We start from the raw sequence: 24576 nt of genomic DNA, 5'->3' as shown, positions 1-24576 counted from the left end.
CGGCCACCAAGGTGTTCAAAGCGATGGAGCACCTCCTGCAAGGAAAGGCTGGGAGAATTGGGGTTGTTCAGCCTGGAGAAGGGTCTGGGGAAACCTTCCACGGAGAGCCCTGGAGAGGGACTTTTGACAGAGACACAGAGTAATAGGATGGGGCTGTGACTGTTTTAGACTGAAAAAGGGCAGGGTTAAATTAGGTATTAGGAAGAAATTCGTCCCTGTAAGGGTGGGAGGTCCTGGCACAGGCTGCCCAGAAAAGCTGTGGATGCCACATTCATGGAAGTGTTCAAGGCCACGGTGGAGGGGCTCTGAGCAACCTGGTTTGGTGCAAGGTATCCCTGCCCATGGCTGAGCGTTGGAACAAGATGATCTTTGGGATCCGTTCCAGCCCAAGCAGTTCCACGACCCCACGACCACGAATGCACGAGCTCCGGCTGGCGGGAAGAGCTCCGCGTGCGCGCCCCGCGCCTCCTGATTGGCTCTTCCCTTGGGCACCGCCCAATCGCGACACGGGGGCGGGACTTCCCGCCCGCATGTTCCCGTCTGTGACTCTTTGCCATTGGCCGTCCGAGCGCTGTCGCTCAGAGGAAGACCCTCGCTTCGATTGGCTGTCGGGAGCGGCGCTTGGCTCCTGACGATTGGCCAGAAGGCGTGAGGGGCGGGGCGAAGGCGGAGCGCTCTCCCTTTTTTATTTCTCTGTCGCCCATTGGCCGAGGCGGCGGCCCGTCGGAATTTCCGATTGGCCAGCGCACGCTGTTGCTAGGCAGGGGAGGCGGCGTGGGCGGGGCTCCCGGCGCCGATGAGTCGGCGCTGAGGCTCAGCCAGCGCGGACGCCTCGGACCCTCCGCCCGCCGCCCGCGACCCCCGCGACCGTCCGGATCCCCCGCCCTCCCCGAGGAGCCGCCGCCCGTCATCCCCCGCCCCTTCTCCGCAGCGCCATGGCCTCGGGATCCGAGTAAGTTCGGGCCCTGCCGCCTCCCCGCGGCCTAGGCCCAACCGCGGCCTGGGCCCCCGGCCCGGCCCGCCTCGCCCAGCGCGGCCCGCGGGCCCCGGGCGGGCGGGGGCGGCGCTGGCGGTGGCACCGGGCCGAGCCGCCCCCCGCTGTTCGCACCGCCACGGCCGGACCGCGCCGGGAAGTGTCGAGTCATGGCGGGGGGGCGAGGCCAGGCCGGGCTGGGCCTCCCGCAGGGCCCGCGCCGCGCCTGGGCTCGCCGGGCCCCGAACCTCGGAGGGCTTTGTTTCTCAGCCCCGTCCCGGGGTCCTCCGCCTCGCAGCCGCCCCCGGACTGGAGCTGGCGAGGGACTTCGCGCTGGCCGAGGCAGACAGGTTGTGCCGGGCATGGCCGAGGCAATCGCAGGTGTTTTCCTCTCGGTACCTTGGCGCACTGTTTCCTTTGCTCCGTTCCAGGCTGAGGCTCATCTTCCGTTCCCCCCAGAAATGGGTAACAGGCTCTGCTCGCAGCCCACGTGCCCCTCCAGAAGAGTAGAACCGAAAGATAAATTTTCCCCAAGCCAGGGGTAGTCGAAGTGACTTTTTGCCTTCACCAGAGGCATTTTTGATCCCTTTCGTGTTCTTTCAGTGTGTTCTCCTTTTCTTTTGCAACTCCTGGAATGCGGGCCTGCTTGGTCCGGCCGGATGAGTTCCAGCGAGGTGTGCCAGGCATTCCGTGGCCGTAGTGGAAGTGACATTCCCAGAGCCCTGTTGCGCAGCTGAGCTGCGTAAACAGTATCTTTAAAAAGGGATTGCTACGTTAGCAGAGCTCTTTTCACCCACGTAGGAACGAGCAAAAGTTACTTTGCAGCTGGGACGGGGTTACTTTTTAGATGCCATTTTTTGTCCCTGCTGCTGGCAGCCATCTTGCTGAACCGAGCCCCGAGCATGGCAAGTAGCATTTCAAAAGCTAAGGGAGTGTGGTTTCTGAAGGGATTCGTGTTTTCCTGCGCCAGCCTGTTTGAAACAGTGTTGAAAACTTGGCCTCTTCAGCACGAGTCTGAACTCACCCGGTGGTTGTCTTGTTCCAGTGACTGTAGTCACCACATACTTCAAGCACCTCACTCACGGATAAAAATGTTTTATGACTTTTTTTTTCTCTTGAAAACCTACCTGGGAAAATAAGTTCAATCTGTAATTCGGGTGTTCAGGATGGTGAGAAACTGCTCATGGGTTTTATTTGGGAAGTGGTTTCATAAGGGTGGTGATAAAGTCACGCCGGCATTCAGAGGGCATGGCTGTTTTCACTTTTTTATTGCAGTTGGAATCACTCTGAGACAGTGACTTTTCCCTTATTTTTAGCACAAACATACAGGAACGGCTTGTTTCCTAACTTCAAGGGGGGCTTTGGAGGTTGGTTGTTATTTTTCAGAAGGATCACTAATTGGTAATTACCTTCTGCTCTGGCTCTTTTTACCCTGTGATGCCTCTGAGTGTTACCATGTGTTGAATAAGGGGAGCTCTGACACAGAGAGAAACCATGGAGTGATAGAAGTAAGTCCACGAAGCTGTGTCAGGGAAGGGTCAGGCTGGGTATTAGGAAAAGGTTCTTCACCCAGAGGGTGGCTGGATACTGGAACAGGCTCCCCAGGGAAGTAGTTACAGCAGCAAGCCTGACAGAGTTCAAAAAGCATTTGGACAATGCCCTCAGGTATGTGGTGTGATTCTTGGGGGTGTCCTGTCTATGCCAGGAGTTGAATTCCATAATCCTGGTGGGTCCCTTCCAGCTCAGGGTATTCTCTGAGTTATAGAAAGATCTCTTGCTCTGCCCTTTGTCAGAAGGGGCTGTTGAGCTGCTTTATTGGGAGAGAAAAGGGCACTGGGAGTGTGAAGAGGGAATCTATGACTGGCCTTTAGGGCTAGTGCCTATTTGTTTCAGTTTTATAGATGTCTTGGGCTTTATATGCAAGCTTGGCCATTCACTGTGCTGGTGATTGTGTCTTCACTTCTGGCCTCTGTCTAAGGGCAGCTTGATGCAGGTTTTGAGTTTCTTTCTCATTCCAAAGCGACTCTAAAGGTGCATTTTGTTTTCAGTTTGTCTCTTTGTTGAGTCAGGGAAAGAAAGGAGCTAGAGGAAAGTGTGTGTTGGAGCTGACAAAAGCGGTGGTTCAGAAAGCTGATTTGGAGGGTTTGCACCAGGGTCTCTTCTGATATGAAGCTCACTAAAGAATTTAAAAATTACATAGTTTAGCTGTCTGTCCCTACCCTTTGCTGAAGCTTGCCAGCAGAAGTAGGAAAAATGGCAGGACAGAGCCCCATCCCATGCCTTAGGGTTTCCTTCTGGGTATTTCTGTTTGTGCTCTCCTTCCTGCAGTTGTCAGGGTTTGTCTGACTGTGGTTGAGGCGCACAGATCTATTTTGCCCTGTCATTTCAGCTACAGCAGGAAGACCTCTCAGAGAGGTGCAGCGAGGGCAAATGGTGATGATCACAGTACAATTACTGCTGGTAAATGGGAAGTGCTTGTCTGTCCAAGTAATATCCCTTATCTGCAGGAGAACATCACTGTGTAGGTGACTTGTAATTTTGTGCACCTCTGTTTTTTCCGCTGCAGAACTGTCAGGTCAGAGCGCTGCAGCTGACCCTTTGGGTGCTTCCATGCTGCTTCGTGGTGACTTGTATTCCATTTTTAATGCCTCCAAGCTTTCTGATAGCTCAGAGTGCATCTGACATTGATCCTGTCCTTACTTCTTAGGAAACTGTAGATCTAATTCTTTCATACCAAAACGTTTTTCTTATATTCAGCAGTACCAAAGGGACTCTTGCTGTGTTCTTCAGCACTGCTGTGTGTTGGAAGGTGTCTAAACTTTCTTTCTAGTTTTCTACAGCTTTTGGTTTGTGGACAGTTTTGGTGGAAAAGTTTCCCCTTGCTACTCACTTCATTTACCGTTTATTTTTGATCTTGTGTCCCAGGCTGTTTTTCAGGCTGTGTGGCAGTCCCTGTATCCCAGGAGGCAGCCACTTGACTCCAGTGACAGCTCATGTAGCCAAAGCCTGGCAGCAGTTTCTTATCAAAAGGCCTTTGGATCCACGTTTCGCGTGCAGGGAAGTAGGAGTTACATTTACACTTTGAACAAGCCAGATAGGAGTATTGTGTCTCCTTGGTGTCCCTTAGCTCAAATTTTTAAATCTACCTGATAAATTAGGTTCCAGTGGTCAGGAGCTAATGCTGAGGCAAGGTTCTTACAAATAGGTTGTTGGTTTTTTGCACTGCTCAAGCACAACATGGCCTGACAGTCTGTTTGTTCGGTTTTCTTATTGCTCTCTTGGATTTCCTGGAAATCCCAGACTTTTTAGGACTCTAACTACATTTTGGATTGAAGGTGGAATTCATCAGCTCCTTCTAGGATGTATCCAGCAGCCTTTCTTGTGTCCTTTTATGTTCAGAGAATAGATTTGTAGTATCTTCCCCTCTTTCACTCTTTAATGAAAAATAAAAAAGGTGACTTTCCCAGTGCTGGCAGTCCAGGATAAACATTGTTTTTCAACTTCCCCTTTGGTTCACTTTATAAAATAATGTTGCCTGTCACTTGCAACATGTTTCCTATGCTACTCGGATTTATGGGAAGCTTGAGGGACAAGCTGGCTGCCCTCCCAGGCTTGCTCAGTATTATTTCCTCTTTTATGTGTTGGAGGAAGGAGCCAACACCACACAGCCTGTCTTGGAAAAGCCTCTGTCCTGAGGGCCACGAGAACCTGGGTAGCATCATGCCATAGGTATGTCACCCCTCTCTGATGGACTTGTAAAAATCAGTGAATATGCCAAGTGATGCCCAGCTGCCATTTCTGCTCAAGGTTTGGGATTTTGGTCATTCTGTCCCTAAAAGAGCAAAATGAAACCAAAGTGTATTAGAGTCTCCACTGTCCACAAAACTCCCTGCTCTTTGCCAGTGCTTGCTGCTTGCTCAGGGCAAAGAAAGACTGTTTTCTTTGTCCCAGTCAAGTCAAAGTTTTCTATTCTGACCCTGGACACAGACACATCTGTAATACTTGGAGAAAGCCAGGTGCCCACCTGGGGAATGTTACAACAGTCCACCCTTGTATCTGGTTATATACAACTTCCAAGAGCTCTCCAGGAATCAATTGGTTCAATTTTCTATTCTTTTACAAAGTGAGTTATTTGCTGTATTAAATTTTGAAGAAAAGCAGTTAACAATCTACCTTTCTTCCCTGTCCTTGGTGTTTTGCTTGCCCGATTGTGTCAAGGCAAATGAATTATCTCTTGTATTTTTTGTGATGTCATAGGCTAGAGCTGCAGTGACTCCTGTGAAGGTATTATGGAAAGGTGCTTATATCCTAAAAACATTTTCCATGAGTACTTGAATATTTATACTGGCTTGCCACGTTTAACTAATAGGCCTTGACAGGCTAAACTCTTAGAGCTCTTCCTGTCAGGGAAGCTGCAACATTGTCCTGTAATTCCCCTATTTATCTGGGATTTCACACCAAATACACTTGCACTTTTGTTTTGTTTGCAGTGTTTATATGTGATTTCAGATGAGTCGGACTAATTCTTTGGGGCAAAACATCTTACAATCAGCAACATCTCACTGACCACTTCTTTTCATGGACAGCTTCATAGCTATTTCCATTTGAGGCTTGAAGTTGTGTTTCCTGACAGAAAACATTGTCCTTTGAACTCCTGCGACTGGTAATAACTCCTCCCTGGTAAAAATGTTCCCATTTGTCCTACAAAGAAGTGTAATTTCTTAAAAAGACAACAAAAAACTTGTAGAAAATGGGGGTAACTGGGCAAGGGCCAGTGTCACTCAGGCTCATGAGTTGTGTTTTCTCCCCAGCTCTAAAGCAGATGACCTGTCGACTGCCATTCTGAAGCAGAAGAACAGACCCAATCGGTTAATTGTTGATGAAGCCATCAACGAAGACAACAGTGTTGTCTCACTGTCCCAGGTGCGTCATCTGTAGAGGCAAAGCATTTAATCTGGTAATTTGCAAGCTCTTGCTGTCTATTAACTTGAAATATAACTTTGCAACATGAGTGTATTTGTGTCAGAAGCTACAGCTGTTACAAGTGAGGGAGGGTTGTGTTGTTTCCTAACACTTTTCTGTCATTAAATGTTTTTTTGAGTCTCAATTTGTAGGATTCAGTTGAGCTTGTGCCCTTAGAATCATACAATTATAGAATCAATTGGGTTGGAAAAGACCTCTGAGATCATCAAGTCCAACCCTTGGTCCAACTCCAGTCCCTTTACCAGATCATGGCACTGAGATTGGCCATGCAATCTCAGTTTGAAAACCTCCACGGATGGGGAATCCACCCCCTCTCTGAGCAGTCCATTCCAATGCCTGAGCACTCTCTTTGTAGAGATTTTTTTTCTAATCTCCAACTTAAATTCCCTTGGCAGAGCTTACTTTGGTTCCAGGGTCAGTTCTATACCAGTATGGTGGGAACCTTTGTCCTTGTGGATTCAGTATGTCACTTCCAAGGTGTATTTTCCAAAGTCAAGTAACTCTCCTTCAAATGCTTGTTTATCAAAAGCTTGTTCTAATGCTGCTGCTGTTCACAGGCAAAAATGGATGAACTGCAGCTGTTCAGAGGAGACACGGTCCTGCTAAAAGGGAAGAAGAGGAGAGAAGCAGTCTGCATTGTTCTGTCAGATGACACCTGCTCAGATGAGAAGATTCGCATGAACAGGGTTGTTCGCAACAACCTGAGAGTGCGCCTGGGTGATGTGATCAGGTGAGGACACTGCTACCTGTGGAAGGCAGTAGCAGCGTGGTAGTTATCTCGTAGTATCTGAGCTGCTCTATGGCAAAAAGGAGTTAAAACTTGCCAGAAATGAGTGGCAAAAAAAATGGAACAGTCAAGTACTCAGATTAAAAATCCCTCGAGAATGCTTATATCCCAATTTTTGTTTTAAAAATAATTTTAAAATTAGGAATACTTAAAAAATGTTGCAGGCATTTTGTTCTGCGACATTTCCAGAGAACAGATCATAGAATCATGGAATGGTTTGGGTTGGAAGGGAGCATGAAGGTACTAGGACATCTTCGAGGTATGGATCTTGGCTTATGGGAGACAAGTTCCATTCTGTGATGGGAGCGGGAGGAAGGGGAGCATGTGATCATTTCCTGAATGTAAAAATGGTAGCTTGCAGGCTTAAATATGGGAGTGCTAACAGCTCCTCCTCTTGAGCATTGTCTTTATATTCTGCATGTTCTGGGCAAATTGAACCCTAGTTTCTGGCACTAGGCTTTCTGACGTAGCTGGAGTAATCTTTAAATGCAAAATGTGTTTGATACAAACTTCATACATGAGAGAAATAAGGCTGTTCTACCTCTACCCCTTAAAAATATAATTTTAAACACCACTGTAGTTGGCATAGAACAATGCTTTGTGCCTGTCTGGATTTAAAATAGAGGTGAATTCTTGCTTTAAACTGATGTGAGATTACTGTTGGAGTCTCTTCTAGTGTGACAGCCTGTGCTCTGCTCTGTTGGCACTATGTCTGTAGTGATTCTCAGCCTCCCAAATGTGTTAACAATTGTCTTGACTCGTTGTGAGGTCAGGGAATTTTTACACCTCTTACCCTCGAAGTTTTTTTGCCAATCTTTAACTGCTTATAGTATTACTGTGCCTTGGTTTCTGCCAAAATCCAGATTCGTGTGCTAATCACTTCTTGATTGTGGTCTGTCAGCTGTTTTCCTTCTGGTACAGTCTGTCTTTTCCTTCACCCTTTTGCTATCTCCTCTCTGTAAAGCATGTGGTAAAAGAATCTGTTGGGAGTCTCTAACAAAAGTCACATATGAGAAGCTGTGTGTTTAGCTACAGTTCCATGCAGCCTTTTCTTCATGGCTTGATACTCTGAGCTGTGGCCACAGTAGTCTGTTGTGCTACACTGCACCATAATAACTGTAACATGTACTTAAAATGGGGGAAGGGGCCTTTAACCTGATTGTCACCCTCAAATTGTTGGACTGACAGACACATGGCTGCAAAGGTGTTTGCCCCAGGTTATTGCTGTGAGAGCCTTTGCTCAGAATCAGGTTTGTCAGCAGTAGGAATCCTGGCCTCTGTAATAAGTGAGAGAGGGAAAGGAACAGAGTTTTCTGCAGCTCACTGTCCCTTACAGTTGGTTCTACAGTAGCTTGTTATTGAAATAAAAGTTGTTTTGTGTTCCTTGCAGGTCTTTAGGCTGCATTAGTACAGTGTGAATGTGGCCTGGGGAGGGTGAGGGAGGGCTGCAGGAGAGCGGATGGGTAGGAGGAAAGTATGACACTCCCCAGTGGTATTGGACAGGGCTGAGAGGAGTGAAAGCAAATGTGTGTTCTGAAGACTAGTCCTTGGTGGAATGATTTTTGCCTTTTCAGCATTGAAATGTTCTTATGCAGGTGAGAAGTCTCACCAGGACTTCATATGGTCTTTGGATGTACTTTTCCTGGGAGGTGCATTCCTGCCTTTTCCAGGCTCAGTTCTAAGTCCAGCATGATGTGGCTAACTGGCCTTTCTCCTGTTGCAGCATCCAGCCTTGCCCAGATGTGAAATACGGCAAACGTATCCATGTCCTGCCAATTGATGACACAGTAGAAGGGATCACAGGGAATCTGTTTGAGGTCTATCTCAAGCCCTACTTCCTGGAAGCCTACAGACCCATCAGGAAAGGTAATAGTGCCTGTCGTTGAAGTCCTCAGAGCAACAAGTGTGAGCTAGTCCCAGGACTAAATACAGAGATTTTGTTGGTGTTGATTTAAATTTTCCCTTATCTTCAGAAGGAGAGATTGCTGCTGCTGACTGGCAGACCAGCTTGATAGTTCTGCTTTTTCTACCTGTATGAAATGGGAGATCATCAGAAAAGGTTCAGGTGGAACCTGGGAGAGAATCTCATTAAACTAAGTTGCTACGATTTGATGAAATTGGGGAGTTGCCCACATATTAATCAGTTGATTTGGTATGTGTTATGCTTCTCTGGTTTCATCAGAGTTCATCCTCACTGAATATGATAATCAGAGGGAAGTGAGATTCAGATCCCCAAACCTGAGGTGATGGACATGGCTGCTGCAAGATGCTTATTGGGGTGATTTACATATAGAATCATAGAATCGATTGGGTTGGAAAAGACCTCTGAAATCACCAAGTCCAACCCCTGATCCGACTGCAGTCCCTTTACCAGATCATGGCACTCAGTGCCACGGCCAAGCTCAGGTTAAAAACCTCCAGGGGTGGGGAATCCACCCCCTCTCTGGGCAGCCCATTCCAATGCCTGAGCACTCTCTCTGCAAAGAAGTTTTTTTCTGATTTCCAACTTAAATTTCCCCTGGCAGAGCTTGAGCCCGTGCCCCCTTGTCCTATTGCTGAGTGCCTGGGAGAAGAGACCAACCCCCCCCTGGCTGGAACTTCCTTTCAGGTAGTTCTAGACAGTGATGAGATCACCTCTGAGCCTCCTCTTCTCCAGGCTAAACACCCCCAGCTCCCTCAGCCTCTCCCCATAGGACTTGTGCTCCAGTCCCTTCTCCAGCCTTGTTGCTCTTCTCTGGACCCGCTCCAGCCCCTCAATCTCTTTCCTGAACTGAGGGGCCCAGAACTGAACACAACACTCAAGGTGTGGCCTCACCAATGCAGAGTACAGGGAAAGGGTCACTGCCCTGGGCCTGCTGGCCACGCTATTTTTGATACAGGCCAGGATCCCATTGGCCTTTTTGGCCACCTGGGCACACTGTTGGCTCCTGTTGAGCTTCCTGTCAATTAGTACCCCCCAGGTCCCTTTCTGCCTGACTGCTCTTCAGCCACTCTGCATAGAAGTGATAATGTGCAGTATTATATAGCAATTAGCATCATATAATTAATTAAAATTTCCTATTCTCACCCCAAAACAAATCACCTTGAGCCACACACTGGGGTTCCCCATCTTCCCATGTCAGCCACCAATTGCACCCAGGTCCTTGAGGAAAAGCAAAATGGATTTACCTTTCCCTGAGGCAGGAATAACTAAGACTGTTTTCCCCAGCCTGTTTTTTTGTGTGCATTACAGGAATTTTACCCCTTTCTACAGTAGTGGAAGCGTTGGTTGGGCAGAGCTGGTCACCAGGTGGCTCTTGCTAAATGTGTTATCCCAGTGTTTGGTTGTCCCACCACCCTTTGCTCTTGGTGTAGTCAGGAACAGTCCATTTTATCATTTGATTTTCCAGAGTCTGATGCACAATAGGGAATACATTGCACCCTCTCAGTGCCATGCCATGCTCTGCCTGTCCCTGTGTTTGGAGTAGACTCATTGCCTGATGGTTTGCCCTCAGATCCAAAGACCTTTGCCCCTTACAACACAAGAATGTTGTACAAGGTTCTGTGGGCCTGGGCTGGGTCCTGGCACATTGCAGTGATTTGCTCCTCTCTCAAACTGCCAGCATGACAGCACACCTTTTTCCAGATATTTACTAGTTTTTCAGGATTCTGCACTTGTTCAGGGTTGAAATTCCAAAATGTTGGAGGTAACCACTGTCCTAGACACTTTCCCATGCTATTTCACTCATTACTATCCATGCTTAAGACACTTCTCTGTTTGATAGTATTCTTAAATACTGTTGACCTTAAATAAGACCTGAAATCACACCAGCAATGTGCTGGTTCACAGCACCAACCATGCCAGAATTCCAGAAGCATTTGGATAAAGCTGTCGGGAACATGGTGTGACCCTTTGGGATGTCCTGTGCAGGGCGAGGAGTAGGACTTGATGATCCCTGTGGGTCCCTTCCAACTCAGATATTCCATTATTCTATGATGAGGACCAGGGTGATGTCAGGTGTATTGAAAGGATATTAAAAATCTTTCAAATTCTCAAAAGCTACTTTTATCAGCCTGGAGGAGACTGAAATGCTCGAGAGAGAGGGTGTAGGAAAGATGCAATTACCAGTAGTTCCCAGTGGATGGCTCCCGAAGTACTCAGGGAGCAGCAGTGCTCAGTGCACACCAAATTTGCTTCATGACCTGGGGTTCCACTGCTGCAAAGAAGAACCCAATTATAACCTTTGCCCAGGCCCCAAGGGCTGTAAATATCACCATGAGGAACACCTGCAGTAAGGTGTTGAAAAATACACCCTGATAACAGATGTGAATATGTGTTGTCACAGCTACTATTACACTAATATGATGAGTGCTTGTAACAAATTTGGTTTAACATGCTCTGCTCTGACCTGTCATTGTCTCAGCCCTTCGTGCTCGTGCTGTCTGCCAAAAAGGACTGTTCTTTGACCCCAGGAGACAGCACAGCAACTCACTCATTCCCCACGCAGTCATGGGATGGGGAGGAGATCAAAAAAATTAGTTTGTGGGATGAAATAAGAACAGTTTAATGATTGAAACAAAGTAACATGTAACAAGACTATAATAATTATTGTAATGGAAAAGTGTAGGGATGAAACCCCAGAAAGACAATTGTTTCACAACACAATTGTTCACCACCTGCTGACTGATGACCCAGCCTGTCCCCCAGCTGTGCCTGGCATCGCTCAGTGAAATCCCTCCAGTTTATATATGGAGCATGACATTTTATGGTATGGAATATCCCCTTGGCCAGTTTGGGTTAGCATTCCCAGCCATACTCCCTTGCATTTTCTTGTATAGCTTCTCACCTCCAGAGTATGGGACACTGAAAAGTTCTTAATTGAGGGTAAGCACTGCTGTACAGCAACTGAAATACCAGTTTGTTATCAGTGTATTCTCGTAGAAAATCCAACACACAGCACTGCACCAGTTACTAAGAAGAAAATTACTTTATCTCAGCTGAACCCAAAATAAGTATACCAGCTTGCACCCTGACTAAATTCACTTCCTCAGAGTAATTTAATTACTAACTGAGGGGGTATGTAGAAAACCAAATGCATTTTCAGAGTTGTTCTCGTAGCACTTCTGCTGCAGCAAGTAAGTCCAAATACTCTATAGACACATGCTGAAGTTATCCAGGGTCTGTAGCCCAGTTTAGCCAGGAGTCATAACGCAGTGTTATATATCATTCTGCCTCTGGAGACAGACAGAACTAGTAGCAACTAGTTATAATAAATTCAAAATGAATTTTTATTAAGTTAGGACTTTTTGCCTGTTCTAAGAATGTTAAATTGAAACTGAATGGAAAAGAAATGTGATTCCTTGCCGTTGGGTTTTGTATTTGGGCAGGGTATTCTTTTCTATTGTTTGCTGGTTTTTACTGGATGACATTTGAGAACTGAAGCAGTGCTTGGGTGGTCACAGTAGCTGCAGATCTTGAGCTTAACATGCCAAGCACTGTTGCAAATGCCAGCAGTGTCTACTTGTACAACCCGTTTCCTTGAACTCTGGGGCTGCTGGTAGAACAGAGGTCAACATTTCAGACATGTGGGTTGCAGCAGGACATTGATGTGTGGGATTTTCCAGGTGACATCTTCTTGGTGCGTGGAGGGATGCGTGCAGTGGAGTTCAAAGTGGTGGAGACAGATCCAAGCCCGTACTGCATAGTGGCTCCGGACACAGTGATCCATTGTGAAGGAGAGCCCATCAAACGAGAGGTGAGCAGAGGCCTGCCATGTGGTTTTCTTGCTGAATCTCCTTTGTCCAAAGTCCGTTTCTGTGGCAGTGCTTGAGGGCAGCAGAGTTTGCAGTTCCTTTTTTTTGTCATTTTTGTGTCATAATGGTTAGAAGCTCTGGTTTCAGGAGATGAGCTGCTGCTGAAGGTAGTCAGAGAAATCTACTTCCAGTGTCCTTCCTCATATACTTAAGGCACCAGGGTGTAGGATTGCTGATGAGATGCCATGCTTTGGCAGCAGCTCTTTTGCATCTGCTTCCAGATGCCTCATGCTGGGCTTAAATGCATCTTTGAATTCTAGTGTTCACTTGATCCATAGCAGGGAGACGGTACAATGTTGCTAAATTTCATGCCATGTGAAAAGGAAGCAATTTTTCAGTGAGAAATTAGAAATCCCAGAGTGGCGACTTCAAAAAACAAAAATGTTTCTCCAGTCCCTTCAGGTCTCTAGCCTTGAATGCTGCAACCTTGAGGTAGGCTGAGGGGCCTCTCTGACAGGTACTGGCCACCTTGCTGTTTAAGAGTAGGAAATGAGCTAAGGTGGATGCATACTTCATAGAATAAATGTCTTTTTTCTGCCTGAAAAGAGTGAATGCTGATTTTGATTAGCTGCATTTACCTATGTGACACTTGTAAGACTGCATCTCGCCACCCTGTGAATCCAGTTTGAGGCATTTAGGACACAGCAGTGACAGGAGCAAATTCAGCCAAGGCCCCTAAAATGATGAGCAGGAGGACAGAATGAATGAGGAAGGACTAGGATAATGGAATGATGTAGCCTGGATAAGGGAAGGCAGAGGGCAGACTTGCTGGCAACTGCCTGGTGGGAAGTGATAGAGATGACCAGGCTCTTCTAAGAGCTATACCCAGGGACAGGACTGGTAACACTGGCATAAGGTGGACCAAGGGAAATTTCCAGTATATACTAGGAAAAATGTTTCCCCCAGCCCTGGAGTAGGGCCCAGACAGGGCAGGGTGTCCAAACCTGGAGACCTTCAGTGTTTGAGAGGTGAAGCCCTTGAGTGACCTGCTTGAGGTGGGTGAGGCTTGGCTTGAGCCTCTCTGAGGCTCCAAACTGTGTTATTTTATTGTTTTAGTGTGGCCTAATGTTACAGATAACAGGCAATTATAGGTTTGGACAGCTGAATGGACACTGTGAAGAAAGAGTTGGTTACAGTTGATCTATCCATGTGTCTGAATCTTAATATTCTGTGCTAATTACAGTCAGTCCCAAAAGGCAATGCTTCATCTGAGAACTGTTTGTCGGATAGAGTATGTCAAGTAGACATAGCACTTACTGTTTGAGGAGAAAATATATTTTATACTGACGTTGTCTCCTGTTACCTCCATTAGCCACATCAAAGGGTCACAAAGCTTGTCTTGTGCTAGAGTCTGTAGGGAACTTGGCAGCAGGGGCTGTCATTCCAGAAGGTGGGCTTCAGTGAAGTCAGAGTACATGCAGACAATTCCCTTTGTATGTTTGGAAAGACAGAGCTAAGAAACAATTGTAGAAGACACCAGGAAAACTTGAAAGTGAGAATCTCAAGACAGGCACGAAATGTGTACAAGCAAAAATCCATACTCTTGGCTCCTGTAGACTGGGAGGAATGTGATGCCTAAGAATTTAACGTAATTTTAGAAGGTTTTAGAATCATATAGTCTGTGCTGAGTTGCTCTGATCTTAAGTCTGAATATTAAAGTGCCTTTCTCACGAGCTGGCAGGCCTTGTCAAGGCCGAGCTGTTTTTCAGCAGACACCTGCCAGATAACAGAAGACAAACAACAGGAGAGGGTCCAACTGCCCCGCCCATGACGAAGGGGGTAGATTGGCAGAACTTTTGGGTGGGCACTAAAGAGAAATGAGAATTCTGATTGGATGTTAAAAGCAGGTATATAAACCCTGTAACTTCCTGACCTGAGGGTCAAACCCCCTGGGTTTGAACATGGAAGCTTCTTCTAATAAACCCCTATATCTTTCTCCATTAACTTGTCTTCAGTGTGTCTCTTTCCACAGGGATATGCGATCCAAGGCATCAAGTGGTTGAACTATTGTTTTCACTCAGATATTTAATGTGTTTCCTTCCGGGTAGGATGAAGAGGAGTCGCTGAATGAAGTGGGCTATGATGACATCGGTGGCTGCCGGAAGCAGCTGGCTCAAATCAAAGAAATGGTGGAGCTGCCCCTCCGACACCCTGCTCTCTTCAAGGCCATAGGAGTGAAGGTACGTCCCCAAGGGCACCAGGTGGATGAGTGGGTCTTTCCATGATGGAGGCTCAGGAGGCATCGGAAGGGAGATTAACTAATGTGTTGGCTTTTTTTTTTGTAATTTTTATTTGAATGCTGGTGTTAGGAAAGTATTTATTTAACGTGTTCTGGACACAGATTGAAGTGCTGGCAGCTTGCAAAGGGAGGAGTGATGCTTTGAATCAGCTCTGCCAGTTACTGGCAAGATTTTTGTTGTGTGTCATGCAAAGTAGTAAGGGTGTTGATAGCAATGCTGAGATGGCAGCTGTTGCATGAGTTTGCATCACAATTTCAGACTGGCTTCATCAAATGCTTACTGTTTCACTGTGAAGCTACTTAAGCATTCAGATACTTACCACCTAAGTCTCTTGCCTTTGTCCTCAGCCTCCACGTGGGATCCTGCTGTACGGTCCCCCTGGCACTGGTAAAACACTTATTGCCCGAGCAGTTGCCAACGAAACAGGGGCTTTCTTCTTCCTGATCAATGGTAAGTTTTGTGGCTGCTTTGGCCCCAGATCTGCTGTATATGCATTCATCCATCTTACAACACAAAATTATGTTAATAGAGCTTGTAGAGCCACGTTGTCTCCCTCACATCCTTCCTTACCTCTTTCAAGTGGGCCTCTGGGGACACTCGGGGGCCATTTGTGTGGAAACATCTGTAGTGGTGCTTCCCTGAGGCTCAACTGTGTTGTAGCAGGATGCTTAGAAGATTGTGCTGCAACACAGGGATTTGGAGTCTGTCTGTCTGTTCATTTACGTTGGTGAGGGCAGAGCTGGCAAGGCTTCTGTTGTTCCCACCATATTCCATTCAGAAAAGAAGCTGCTGTAGCTGTGGATTTCCTTCCCCTCAAATAAAGCATAAGACTTGTTTTGGTTTTTGTAACATTGATTGGAAGGAACTTCCCTGAAAGCTATAATGAGTTCCTTGGGACTTTGCTACAAGTGACAGAACTCCTATTGATAACTCCTCTGCAGCAGCTGAGGTGGCTACTGGCTGGTGTCCAGTAATGGCCAAATTCTGGATTTTGTGGGTTTCTGTCCTGTTTTAGTCAGTGCTGGAATAACTGAACACTTACAGAAAGAGTGCAGCTTTTCTTCTCCGATTTCAATCATGTAGACCCATTACAATGATAGCAAAGAAAAATATAACAGCACAGCAGTGGCCAGCAGTAGGGAAGTGATTTGCTTTGTATCTCAAGATAGTGGATATAGATGGGCTTGTTTTAGCCATATGTCACCCTTGTCATATACTTCTTCAAATGTGTGGAAGCTGTCACTGAATACTAATGCACCAGCCGTTTCCTCAGACACTTGTACATCTACTGCATAATAAAAATAACATTGTCAGAGTTAGTGATGCTTTCTATATCTGCTGGTACCGACTCTGAGCTGCAGGCAGTGTTATAGACAGAGCTGATAGGAACTGGCAAGTTACCTGTAATGAAGCAGTCAGAGTACCTGCCTGCACCTGTGGTGCTGCAGCTTGGAACCTTAGTGCTTCTGGGGGTCAGGTTTCTTTTTCTTGGATCCTTTAGGAGCATACTTTCTTTTCATTACCACCCTCATCAGCATGATGCAGACATCTGTAAAACCAGAATAAACCTGTAAACCTGCATTAGTGTCCAGCAATTGCTGGATATGCTAGGGGAATGCTGCCCTTCCATTTGGGATCAATGTGCTTACACACTTATTTTTGATTAAACCTTTGAGAGGAGATGAGGATTGTGGTTTTGTTTGTTTGTGTTTGTTTGTTTTTGTTTTTTAAACTCATTTATAGGATCATACAAAGGTAAATGTGTATCTGTGTAATGGAAGCTAAAGGTGGCTTCACAGAGCTTTTTCCCTCCCTACCCTGATAATTCATCACCATGTAATTTGATTGCTTCTCTTGCAAGCTAGGACTGGCATTAACTGTGTGTGGTGGCACATTACAGAGAAGCTCACCAAGTGTGAAATAGGGTAAGGAAAGAGGCAGCTAAAGGTAGCTCATTGACTAGTGCTGCATTCTCTTAGAGTAAACTGAAAACACCAAAATAATGATAGAAAGTAATTCTGCATGCTGGTCTTGCCTTTCAGCTGCAGATTTAGTGAACTTGATTGATAGTATTTGCTTTGGCTTGAAATATAGATTGTCCCATGTGGTTGTTTTAAAAAAATTCAGCTGCATGTTTTTGGGGCTAGCTACCTCTCTTCTAGTTGCCACACTATTGCTATTTTTTAGGTCCTGAGATCATGAGCAAGCTGGCTGGTGAGTCTGAGAGCAACCTGAGGAAAGCCTTCGAAGAAGCAGAGAAAAACGCTCCTGCCATCATCTTCATCGATGAACTGGATGCCATTGCTCCCAAAAGAGAGAAGGTAAAGAGAGCCTGTAGGAGGTAAAGCAGCATGTCCTTTTTTGGTAGCAGCTGACACAAATCTCTGCATACTTAACGTCTCATTTCAGCTGGGCATGAGAAGGATCAGATACAGTTCACGATGTTTGGTACCATCTTGTTGCCATTGTAGCTGTGTGGCTCCCATGCTCGCTGTAGAGCTGTTGGTGTAACCACTGCTTTCTCTCTACACAGACACATGGGGAGGTGGAACGTCGTATCGTGTCTCAGCTGCTGACCCTTATGGATGGGCTGAAGCAGAGAGCACACGTGATCGTGATGGCAGCCACCAACAGACCCAACAGCATCGACCCAGCGCTCAGGCGATTCGGTAACGGCCACTGCCGCCTCTTGTCCTCAAGTGTCACATCCTTTGTCACAGGCCATGCTTCAGGGACCCCAGGAGGACTGAGCAGAAATTAATGCTAAACATTTTCTGTGTTACATAAACTATTGCCTTGTCTCCAGCTGCTTGCTAGGAATTAATTTCTAGGCTTCCGGCCTTTGCTGCTCTTTTCTGTGCCATGTTAGGTGAGAGCTTGTAGAAATAATACTTTGAAGTGGAAAAGTGTGCTAGCCTCTATTAGGTGAAGCTATTTCAGGACACACTTAGGGAGTAGGTGCCTGAGGGGATGTTCATGCCTTAGACTGCAGAAAGCTCTGAATGATTTGATTTCTCTGTCTCTTATTAATGAGAAATACAGTGGTTTCTGAGAGTCAAGATTTCAAGATGTTGCATTGGGAAGGAATGTCTGGTGTATGACCAGTTAGTAGAGTCTGTAATAGCAAACCTGTCAAGTGTGCAGGTGGAAATGGCCTCTTAAATGTATAGTGAGCCATTTGAAAGCACAGCCGTGGCTAGAGAAAAAATACAGGTGTACATACCTAAGTTAATATTGCAGTGATACCCAGGTTTACTGCCTTTGCAGGTTCATATGTTTGACTACTTGGGTACTGCTGTGAAGTTCTGAAAAAATAAATCTCAGTATTTGTAAATTCTTGTGATGAGGACACAAAGGTAGAAAAAAAATTTGTCATGGTATGTTGGTTCAGGGAAGCATAATTTGCTAAAAGTGAGGTTTAGAAAAAGTTACTTAAATGAGCAATGCTGTGTGTCAAACAATCCTGAATTCTAGCTAATACAATAGTCTCACTTTCCCTAAATGGCTAAAGCCTTTCCTTCTCTGATCTGTCTGCTACTGTACTGATAGATGCTGCAGAGAAACCCAAAGCCTTGACATTTTCTGAAATTGTTTGTGGGAAGTCATCACATTGTTCAGTCAGAGGAAGGCAGCAACTGCAGCTTCTCTACTATGCAGCTTCAGCATCTTAACAAGTGTTTGTACTCCCCAGGTCGCTTTGACAGAGAGGTGGATATTGGTATCCCAGATGCCACCGGCCGCCTCGAGATCCTGCAGATCCACACAAAAAATATGAAACTGGCTGATGATGTGGATCTGGAACAGGTGAATAGTGTGAAATAGGAAAGCTTGTCTTGTTTTTGGTGCTCTTGTTTTGTAGTGGGAGAGTTGTTAAAACCTGACTGCATAAATGTAGTTGCTTAATTAGAACAGCATAAACCCACATGAATATGTGATCTCTGGGGTTCCTTCTGACTAGTTTACCAGTGACTGAGGGTCCTCACTAGTGAAGAATGGTGTAGCTAAGTGAAACAAATGTGTATCATTCCAATCTAGAAGTGTCTTGCCAGTGTCCTCCTGGTTGTTTGCTCTTCAAAAGAGCAGGAGGCCTGAAGCAGCTCCCACTCAGCTGTGTAAGCATTGTAGTGTCACTGGATGGTTCCTGTCATCTCAGTCCTGAATGAAGAGCTGCAGTCCTCAGGGTTATCTTTCTGCACATCATCTGAATTCCAGACGAAATTTTGATCTCTGGTAGGCAGTGAAAGAGCAGTGTCTTTGCCTGTTAAACATGTGGCAGCACTTGTCTCGGAACTGCAGCAAAGCTCTGGTGTTGCTGTCCCCCAGAGCTTTGCTGCACCTCCTAGTAAGGGACATTGACCTTGCTTGTATCCCTGTGAGTCACAGTCAGTGCTCTGCTTTCAGGTGGCAAATGAGACCCATGGCCATGTTGGTGCTGACTTGGCTGCTCTTTGCTCAGAAGCTGCTCTTCAGGCTATCAGAAAGAAGATGGATCTCATAGACCTAGAAGATGAAACCATTGATGCAGAAGTGATGAATTCACTGGCTGTGACCATGGATGACTTCAGGGTAATGCAGGAGTGCCCCTCTTACTTCTGGGTGCAATTAATTGCTTATCTAAAGCAAGTGAACATAACATGCTGGAATTCATATACTACTATTTCTTTTAATGACAGTGGGCTCTGAGCCAGAGCAACCCTTCTGCTCTTCGAGAGACTGTCGTGGAAGTGCCACAAGTCACCTGGGAAGATATTGGTGGTCTGGAAGATGTAAAGAGAGAACTACAGGAGCTTGTACAGGTAAGGCTTTTTTTGCTAAGCCAGATTGAAAAATAATTATAATAATAAAATCCAGAATGTCTACAGTTTCCTGTTTCAGCTGTGAACAGAGTAAATTAGGGGCTTTATGGTATCTGCTTGTAAGGGACTATAAATACCATGCTGTTCCGTCTTAGTGAACTTGGAGAGGAAGCTGCTGGGAAGCTTTCCTGAACTGAACTGAGTCTGCAGTGACATTTTGGGTGGGCGTTGTGCAACATGCAGAGAACTGCAGTTCTGCTTCTCTTGAGACCAGGAGTGGGACCACTGCTGAGAACCATCTCACATGGTGGCTTTATCTGCCAGGCAGTGGATGAAGATGCTCATAGAGACCCTCTGAAGGGCTTTCCATCAGCCTTAGCACAGGGACAGGTGACAAGTAGTTGTGAAGCCCTCTACAGAGGGAAAGACTGGGACAAAAAGTCATGAGTGGTCTGTGGAAACTCCAGGTGTCTGCACTGGCATGGTTTGGCTTGATACATTCTTACTTTCAGCTGGCACTGTAGAAATCTCCTGTCTGTGAATAAAAGAATCTAAATTTTCAGTCTAATTTCCTGATGTTAAAATCATCACCTGTCTGGGTCTGACCTCGTTGCTGAGGATAAAGGCTCACATCAGACACCTTGTCTGCCTCTGGAGAGCAGAACAAATAGGTTAGATAATGAGCTGTTCCCTTTTGCTTCTGCAGGGCAAAGTGAACCTGAGGTTAAGTGTGCTAGAAAAGTACCTGAACTGGTACTTAGTTCCTAGAGGTAAATAGATTATTTAGGGCAGCTTTCCAACTTAGCTATGATGCTTTTGAAAAAACAGACCAGGTTCCACTTTAAAAAGGCAAGTGGCACCAGGCAGTTTCTTGTGTTTATCCCACCAGACATCTGAGGTTGTGTTTCTCTAGGTAGAGAACTAAAATTGACTCAGGGGAAGGTGTCCTTGCCCATGGCAGTGGAGGTGGACTGGATGATCTTTAGAAGGTCCCTTCCCACCCAGACTGTTCTGTGCTTCCAAGGTGCAGGCCTGTTCTGGCTCATCACAAGAGGTTTTTTTGTTTTCCTTCAGTATCCTGTGGAGCACCCAGACAAGTTCCTCAAATTTGGCATGACCCCATCAAAAGGGGTTCTCTTCTATGGGCCACCTGGTTGTGGTAAGACGCTGCTGGCCAAAGCCATTGCCAATGAATGCCAGGCAAACTTCATTTCCATCAAGGGGCCGGAATTGCTCACCATGTGGTTTGGCGAGTCTGAAGCCAACGTGCGTGAGATCTTTGACAAGGTAAGTGTTTCTTCTACTCCCTGCGCTACCTTTGTACTGAGGTACCCCCAGAACTTTGTCTCCACTGCATCTGTCTTACTGGCCTGGTTCTTGTTTGTGTCTTCAGTGTTTTCTCCACTTGCACTACTTTCCTGGTGTTGGGGAATTAAGCTTCATCAACATAGTGTTTGAAACTGTTTTCTCTGACTGCAATTGAGATCTGCTGTTAGAGGCTGATAAATGTCCCAGTGCTTTTGGCAGAGACTAGAGTTAGGATGGCACAGGTATGTCCCACATCCCTGAAAACTTATCTTAGCACCTCCTTAGGCATCATCATCTACAGATTTTCAGAATATCCTGTGGGTCTTTTTCCTACAGTATACATGGCTTAGAAAGGGGCTTACTCCTGCCCAGTTGACCCATAGTGTTGTCTCCAGTCCCAGAAGATGTTTGCAAGGATTAGCCTGGGAATCCTTGTGGTCAGGGATCGTGCTACTAGAACAAAGTTGAAAGGAGGAGAGTAAGAGAGAAAAATATAGGTGGGAAGGAATGTCAGAAGTCATCTAGTCCAGCTGTTTTTCCAAAGTAGGGACGTAACTCAGAAATTCAGTGGGGACTGAATACCTCATATTCTGAATACGTGAAGGTTGGGGAATCCCTTACCTCCCTGGGCCTTGGTGCTGGTGTTGGAGTGCTCTTGTTGCAAATGGTTTTTTTCCATATTTCTTCACTTGGATTTTCTCTGCCACTCTTTGTGCCTTTGGTATCCCCTCCTCTCACTGTACACTGTGAAGAAAGATCCAGCTCCCTTTCCCTGTAACTACACATTAGATAATTGAAGACAATGATTGGATTTCCTCCTTGCATTGAATGTACCTTGCCTGCTTGAGTGCCTGAATAACCCGTTGACATCCTCTGGTCCTGCAAGGAGAGTTCTAGTCCAGCAAAATGGCTCCAGTTTTCCCACTAGGCTTTGGAGTTTGTACTCTTGCTCCTCGTTCACAGTCCTCCCACTTTGGCAAAATTCATCTTGTTGTTCAGGAAGATTTAGGGGACTACTCTGAAGCAGCTCTTCCAATCTCCTTGTGGCAGCAGCACCCTGGTCCTCCTCTGACCTGTAGTAATGGAAGGGAAGGTTTATTGTGAAGTCAGCGTGCTCCTTGTTGGGAGATATTAGCATGGAATAATGGTTCCCACTGCCTTCTGCAGGCTCGCCAAGCAGCCCCTTGTGTGCTCTTCTTTGATGAGCTGGACTCCATTGCCAAGGCCCGAGGTGGGAATATCGGCGATGGCGGCGGTGCTGCAGACCGTGTCATCAACCAGATCCTGACAGAGATGGATGGCATGTCCACCAAGAAGAATGTCTTCATCATCGGTGCCACCAACAGGCCAGACATCATTGACCCAGCCATCCTACGCCCTGGCCGCCTGGATCAGCTTATTTACATCCCCCTGCCTGACGAGAAGTCCCGGGTTGCAATTCTTAAGGCCAACCTGAGGAAATCACCAGTTGCCAAGGTAGGATTTGTGCCCTGACTGAGTCTGGTTTGAGTTTGCTGTGTGCTGCTCGTGTTTCTTACAGGCTGAGGACAGCACAGAGGCCTGGAGGCCGATCCATGTTGTAGGATGGAAGAAGCAGCTTGAGCTCTGAGGCTCTGAATCAGCAAAGCCAGGTGTTGATGTGTGAGCACAGCAGGTCTTTGTTACTCAGTGGAGTTCTGTTCACAGTGCAAGATCAGAAAAGCTGTTATGGCAAGATGGAAAATGTTCCTTACTCTCAAAAAAAATTGATGCTGAACACAGGGTTGGGAAATTGAAATTGAAGGGGAACCAGTACAGTGAGTTGTTGCTGAGCCCTGTCATAGGCAAGAGCTCTGTCTGTTGCCTGGGAGAGGCAATGATGCAGTTGAGAGATAATCAGAGAAAAGCAGTGTCAGGTGACAGCCCAAGCCTTTTTATGCCAAGCTTACCTATTTAGGTTCTGTTGGGAAGGAAAGTTTCAGAGGAGGTTGCAGTATTACCCGCACAGCTGAGGGGAAGGAGGAGGTGCTTGGTTGTCTTGGTCTGCCTGTGCCCCATCTCTATTTGCAGTCTGATGGTGTTTTGTGTGACTCCTCATGCTGAGACCTGAGCAAATCATATCATACCCTAAATCTGCAAGTGCAGAGGCATTTACAGCCACCCTGTGGATACCTCGTGGGTGTGAGGAGCATAGCCTGCTTTTGTGTGTGGTTAACTTTTTCCAAAAACAAGAATCTTACCAGCTGATCTTCCCAAAATTGGCTGTAGTTAAGGCAGCACCTTGGGATCTGAAGACACCTCTCCATCACCTGACATTGAGATGTTAAGGAAAGGCTTCTCTTGCTTTTGTGTTTTTCACTAGGATGTGGACCTGGATTTCCTGGCTAAGATGACCAATGGCTTTTCGGGGGCTGACCTGACAGAGATTTGCCAGCGTGCCTGCAAACTGGCCATCCGCGAGTCCATTGAGAGCGAGATCAGGCGAGAGCGCGAGCGGCAGACCAACCCCTCTGCAATGGTGAGTGGGGCTCACGTGTGCGAGGCATGATGTGTTCCTCTGTCATTCTCAGGGATGAGTGGGCTCCTGTGCAGAGCTCAGCTGGAGCACTGCGCTTGCATCTTGTGGGAGGTTGAGGACCCTCCCAGGGTGGTGCCTCATGGTCAGCACCTGCTGTAGCCCTGACTCATGTGTGCCTCTCCAACACCTACCTTGGTGGATGTTGGAGCATCCTGGCCAGGAGGAAGGCTCACCTGGTCCCTCTGTCCTGCTGCAGGAGGTGGAGGAAGATGACCCGGTTCCCGAGATCCGTAGGGATCACTTTGAGGAGGCCATGCGCTTTGCTCGCCGCTCTGTCAGTGACAACGACATCAGGAAATATGAGATGTTTGCACAGACCCTACAACAGAGCCGTGGCTTTGGCAGCTTCAGGTACCTGTGGGGTGTGAAGAGTGGGCAGCACTGAGGCAGCTTTCTTGTGGCTTCTGGGCAGCAATCCACTTTTCCACTGTGGTTTCCCATTCTCCCCAGCTTGAACAGCAGCCAGTACACAGCATCGCAGGTGTAGGCTGTGCTACAGGTCTGTTGTACCTGCCCTGTTAGCAGCTGTGAGCCCTTTGACCTGCCCTAAGACCTCATCCCATTCCTCCTGTCTGTCCCACTTGTCAGCAGGGGTTGGTGCAGAGGGAGGGGATGGTGCTGAGCTGCGAGGAGGCTTTTGAACAGCATCTCTTCTCTCCCCTCCTGCACTGCTGCACACAGGTTCCCATCAGGCAACCAGGGCGGCGCTGGTCCGAGCCAAGGCACGGGAGGTGGCAGCGGGGGCAACGTGTACAGCGAAGACAATGATGACGATCTCTACGGTTAACACGCTGTCCTCGGTGAACCAAACTCCACACCAGGCCACGTTGTACAGGGAAAAATCCAATGTTCAGTGGACTCTTGGCTTCTTCATTCCTCAGTCAGAACAGTGTAGCTGCACGTCAGACTTTGTACAGGGAATGTTTTCTGCAAACACAAATCCAGAGCGGTGTTGAGCTGGGAGGCAGACAGTGAATTAACAAGGAAGGGGAACTGACTTAATTTCTGAGAAATTTCTGTTTTAGTTTATGTGGCAGAATCAGCAGCTTTTAGCAAAGGGTACAACGCTAGCCTGTATTAAAAAAATAAAACCCCACGAAAAACAATAAAAAAATTAATAAAAATCCCACAAAACTCTA

General features: G+C 46.7%; 1 protein-coding gene across 1 annotated transcript; it reads left to right on the top strand.

Annotated features, from left to right (window-relative positions):
• Positions 1-781: 781 nt before the first annotated feature.
• Positions 782-24576, top strand: VCP (valosin containing protein). Its single transcript, XM_071580551.1, has 17 exons — positions 782-952; positions 5785-5896; positions 6514-6686; positions 8467-8609; positions 12348-12478; positions 14585-14716; positions 15124-15226; positions 16964-17097; positions 17310-17445; positions 18468-18580; positions 19178-19342; positions 19450-19572; positions 20647-20859; positions 22048-22356; positions 23222-23377; positions 23634-23788; positions 24119-24576. Exons 1-17 carry the CDS (start codon positions 936-938, stop codon positions 24222-24224), a joined length of 2421 nt encoding a protein of 806 aa, XP_071436652.1. The 5' UTR covers positions 782-935; the 3' UTR covers positions 24225-24576.

The sequence above is a fragment of the Pithys albifrons genome, chromosome Z, assembly GCF_047495875.1.
Source record: "Pithys albifrons albifrons isolate INPA30051 chromosome Z, PitAlb_v1, whole genome shotgun sequence".
Taxonomy (NCBI): Eukaryota; Metazoa; Chordata; class Aves; order Passeriformes; family Thamnophilidae; genus Pithys; species Pithys albifrons.
This window is presented reverse-complemented; position numbering and strand designations above follow the sequence as displayed.

Coding starts and splice junctions, on each gene's coding strand:
- VCP (XM_071580551.1), top strand. Junction 12,479..14,584: donor GAGAGCCCATCAAACGAGAG/GTGAGCAGAGGC, acceptor CCTTCCGGGTAG/GATGAAGAGGAGTCGCTGAA. Junction 23,378..23,633: donor AGACCAACCCCTCTGCAATG/GTGAGTGGGGCT, acceptor GTCCTGCTGCAG/GAGGTGGAGGAAGATGACCC.